Source organism: Nansenia antarctica, assembly GCF_963989245.1.
Source record: "Nansenia antarctica genome assembly, chromosome: 4".
Lineage (NCBI taxonomy): Eukaryota > Metazoa > Chordata > Actinopteri > Argentiniformes > Microstomatidae > Nansenia > Nansenia antarctica.
This window is the reverse complement of record NC_137689.1, coordinates 57408496-57413495: the sequence shown is the minus strand read 5'-3', so window position 1 is coordinate 57413495 and position 5000 is coordinate 57408496. Positions and strand designations below refer to the sequence as shown.

At 47.5% G+C, this 5000-nt stretch overlaps 1 protein-coding gene across 2 annotated transcripts in view; it reads right to left on the bottom strand.

The window, feature by feature from the left end:
- Window positions 1-2278: 2278 nt before the first annotated feature.
- Window positions 2279-5000, bottom strand: part of ppp3ccb (protein phosphatase 3, catalytic subunit, gamma isozyme, b) — an 11453-nt gene continuing 8731 nt past the window's right edge. The window contains exons 13-14 of one of the 2 annotated variants that reach the window (XM_080528229.1): window positions 4387-4413; window positions 2279-3567 (exon numbers count right to left, since the gene is read on the bottom strand). In XM_080528229.1, the coding sequence (XP_080384355.1) occupies window positions 3383-3567; window positions 4387-4413 (212 nt within the window). In that variant the 3' untranslated portion in view covers window positions 2279-3382. The remainder of the gene's footprint in view (window positions 3568-4386; window positions 4414-5000) is intronic. The other variant, XM_080528230.1, reaches the window with a different exon arrangement.

Below are 5000 nucleotides of genomic sequence, written 5' to 3'. Positions count from 1 at the left end.
CCTCCTAGGCTTTCTCCCCTAGCCCCTACCCCCTACCTCCTAGGCCCTTCTGTACCCCCTACCTCCTAGGCCCTTCTCTAGCCCCTAATAATAATAATTAATTCAATTTATATAGCGCTTTTCCGAGGCTCAAAGACGCTGACAATATGGGAGAAACGGAAAACACAGAAACAACAAGCAACAGATAACATGGGCACATGGAAGGTAGGGACAGGGGAGATGGTTAGGGGTAGGGGAGGCTGTATGCATGTCAGGGGGGGAGGGGGGGTGGCAGGGTTAGGGGAGATGGGTCGGGGTAGGGGAGGTTGTATGCGTGTCCAGGGGAGGGGGGGTGGGTGGCAGGGTTGGGGAAGATGGCTAGGGGTAGGGGAGGCTGTAAGCATGGGAAAACAGGTAGGTTTTGAGGTGGGATTTAAAAGTGAGGAGTGAGGGTGAGTCTCTGAGTGGTTGAGGGAGAAAGTTCCAGAGGCGGGGTGCAGCTCGTGTAAAGGCACGGTGACCGAAGCCTTTGAGTTTTGAGGGTGGGACAGTGAGGGGAACAATGGATGAGGATCGGAGGGTACGGGTAGGGCGGTGGGGGAGAAGGGGGGGCCAGGCTATGGAGGGCTTTGTATGTGAGGATGAGCACTTTGAATTGGATACGTTCTTTGATGGGGAGCCAGTGGAGAGAGTGGAGGACAGGAGTGATGTGGTCACGGGACCGGGTGTTTGAGAGCAGGCGTGCAGCAGAGTTCCCTACCTCCTAGGCCTTTCTCCCCTAGGCTTTATTCCCTAGGCCCTTCTCCCCTAGGCTCTACCCCCTAAGCTCTATCTCCTACCTCCTAGGCCCTTCTTCTCTAGCCTTTACTCCCCTGCCAACTCCTTGATCTGAAAGGATCAGGTAGAATATAAGCAATGGTCTAGTGGTAGCTCCACCTTCCCTTTGATACTGTAGTAGTCTAGGTAGAATCCTCACATTGCTTATATCAGATGAGGCTGGTGGATGTAGAAATCAGAGGACGGGCTCATTGCAATGATGGAATGGTATCAAAACACCATGTGTTTGCGATATCATTCCTGATTCCGTTCCATGCATTACAATGAGCCCGTCCTCTGACTTCTATCTCCCGGCCTCATCTGGATACCTGTTCCTATCTACATATAAGACAAACATTCCCCATCATTGTTTGTGCCCACATCCCACTATGTCTGCCTTTCTTGTTCCTTCACACCCATACAGTCTTGTATTTCAACTATGCTGTATTTGGAAAAAATAAATGAAATAAATGAATAAATGAAAGTCATTTTGTGTCATGGTTGTTTTCTGTACAGCTCAATGTTTTGTAATTCCGTATCATCATAGTTACAGATTGACTCATACCTCGGTTTATCATGTATGTGGTACAATGCATACACCGACACTGATCATTTGAAGTACCACTTCATTACTGATGAAAAACCTTGCTTGTTATATAACGTGGGTTGTGAGTGTGTGCTCCAGGTTTCCATGTAGGTTCAGTATAAATGTTCAGTATATATGTTACTTAAAGTCTACCTCTTGTATACTGTAAGCTTAATTGTCGAGTTTCCTATGATTGTGTGCTTCATTATGCTTCGCTTGTTTGTATGTTTGACCATGACAGAATATAATGGTGAGGGTATGTGTTGCTAAGCAACAGGTCTAACTTAAAAGAGAAGCCTTCTCAATGTCCTTCTCTCTCCAATTACTCTGTGTGCAGTGTCCTTCTCGCTCACTGTGAAGTACTGTAGCACAATAGAATACCTCCCACTCTAACTGGCTAGGGAGGGGGGGGGGGAGTGTGTGTGGGAGGGGGTGGGATAACCAGGAGCTAGACAGCTCTGTACTCACTGTGCTTGAATATGACAATATAATATGTGAAACTGAATAAGGGAACATCCAGGCAATTTCTTTTCAGTTTTTTATTGAATGGAGTGAAACATCTACATAAATGAAAGAGGCCTCGCAATACATGTTGACAAAGTTTTGTTTTTTTTGTTTTTTACTTCAGCTATTAAGAAAACTTTGATTAAACAATTTCTGTACATTCTGTGAGATATGTTCTGAGACTGGAACAGAAGTCAGAAACGAGGCCCCATGTTCAATTGCCCCCCCATCACCCCCTCCCTCCAGAAAAAAAAATAAAGAAAATACCTCAGCACATCTCCCCCAACACCATATGACGCCCATCGCCCCTCAGCCCCCACCCATATCACACACACACACATACATACACACGCGCACATACACACGCACACACACACGCACACGCACACACACACACACACACACACACACACACACCTGAAACATACACACCTCCCTTCCATCAGGCACCTCAGCATCTCATCTGTGACGGAGAGTGGAGGAGCAGTTCTGTGAGCAGCTCCCTTTCTCCCCTGTCCCTCTCTCCCACCTCACACCCATATACATCCCTTTATCTTCCCTGTCCCTTTCCACTCCCTTACCCCAAAGTGTCCTCCTCTGTCTCTCAATACCCATCTCTCTCTCCCCTCTCTTTACCCTCTTATCCTTCCTCCTCCCCCCCCCCCCCCCCCCCCCCCCCTCTGCTCTCACCCTACCCCCTTTCCATTCTGGGTATGACTAAGTCTATGTTTCATAAAAATAAAAAATAAAAACAGAACCAAAATAAAACATCACATTGAAAAGAGGGAACATTTAAAATGTACATATATAAATGTCAATACTTGCTCGTGCCTGAGCTCTGATACACTATCATTGGCATTAGAAAGGATGGATTTAATGCGATGGAGGTTTCCAATTAATTTCTTCTCGTTTTATTCAAGTGCTCTCGCTTGCTCTTTTGGGTGGACACAAACACAGCATAGGTACTTTAGATGAGTATACAGCGTCAGATTCTTCCTTTGCCAAGCACACAGAAACTAGAACTCAAGAGTTGATAAAAAGGTGTTCAGAATATTATCCCAAATATCAACTCAAAAATTACAAAATGGACTTGCCTTTATTTAGCAGGGCAGTGATTACCTTGAGCAAGTCCACATAGAAATGTACATTTGAGATTTGTATCATCATCATGTATCATTTGTTCAGATTCAGTCTTAAACTACCACGTTAGATTCTGTTTAGATGATGAAATAAATAAGCATGGTGAGTGTCAGACTGTCAGAGTCACACTGACCCCTGTTGTCCTGCTGTAACAGGGAGGGAGGGGGGGGTAAGGGGAGGGGAGGGGGGTTGGGGGGGGGGGGTTGGGGGGAGGCCAGCTGCTTGCATAGAGGCAGCAGCAGAGAGCAATAAGGGCCAGGGGAGAGAACGATAAGAGAGAGGAAGGAGGAATAAAGGGAGAAGGAGGGAAAGAAGAGGAGGAGGAGGAGGAGGAGGAGGAAGAGGAGGGAGCGTTGTCTAGGCCTGTGTGTTGGTGCCGTTCTTATCTGGCGGTCCGGTGTTGGCTGGCAGGTTGTTGGGAGAGGGGGGGGCTTCAGGCAGCTGGCTGTCCCGGCGGGGGGGCATCCTCTCGTTGATACGGTCCAGACCCCTCGCCTCCTCAAAACTCTGGATCTTATGTTGCGGGTTGAAACCTTGGATGGCTGCACAGAGAGGGAAAGGAGACGAGGGAGGTAGTTTAGCATTTAGCTCCAGTGAGACAGCACACAGAGAGAGAGCGCTCACTGACTAGAGGGTAAACCTGACCTAGGGGTTGGAGTGGGTATTACAGGATCAGGTAGTATGAAGGGTAAGGAGGGTCTACAAAAGGGGGGGGGGGTTGAGAGTGGGGATGGTATAACGAGAAGGGAGAGTATCGGGCTAAGGAGAAGAGAAAGGGGAGCATAAATAATGGTGGTAGAAAAGGGAAGGGTAGAAGGAGTACTGAACCATCTAAGGGGTCAACTGACTGCTGGGACGTTTGGCTGGTCCAGGTATGAAGGAGCCACTTACTTTATGAGAAGACCAAGGCAGCGTGGAGACAAGAGACAGAGATAGTGAGTGGGACACAGAGTGAGAGAGAGAGAGAGAGAGAGAGAGAGAGAGAGAGAGAGAGTGTATACTGATAGTAAGGCCTTGAGAATGTATTTGTGTGGAGTTCAGACGTGTGTAACTGCATACTTGGACATACTGTAATACATTGTTCTCTGTGTGTGCATTCCTCCTCTATGACATGACACTTCAGGGTTAAAGCAAAGCAAACACTTTTGTTTCGAGTTGCGTTTTGTAGCAAGTAGAGTAACATGACAATCAGAGACAGAGAGAGATTGTTAGTTGTCCAACTATCATCAAACTAGTCATGAACAATACACTTGGACATACTGTAGGAGAGAGAGTGAGAAGGAGGGGGAGAGAGAGAGAGAGAGAGAGAGAGAGAGAGGGAGAGGGAGGGAGAGAGAGGGAGAGAGAGACGACTTGCGTACCTCGTGCCTCTTCTGCCTCTACGGTGGCTGTGTAAGCGTGAGTAGAAGTGCCATGCCCAAAACCAACAGAGAGAGAGTGGTAACGTTATCAATGCAATCAGTCAGTCAAGTTATCAATCAGCATAGATCATACACACACACCCCCCCCCCCCCCCCCCCGCCCCCCTACACGGTAGTCACATGACAGTCATAGTTAGTACAGAGGAGGGTGATGGCTGGCAGGTACCTTCTACATGGTTTTTCTAGAAGAGCAGGATTCTAATAGGGATATGTTATATTTGGGGAATATTGTATGTGGGGGAGTGTTCTCTGAAGGGTAAGGTTTCTAAGAGGAAAGGGATCTACAGGGAACATGTTATATGATGCAAGGGGGAAATATTATGTAAGCTGAGGGTTTTAGCATTCTACAGTATATAGAGAATGTTCTATAGGGGAAGGTTCTATAAGGGGAGTGTTTGCAAAATATGCTTGGCCTGCTCGTGTTAGTGTGTAAGGATGTTTGGGAGGGCTGTGTGTGTGTGTGTGTGTGGGGGGGGGGGGGGGGAGGGGTTGAGATTAGTCTGTGAGTTTGAGTGCAGGCAAAGGAGGAAGCATGAGGCCATATTGTTGTTAGT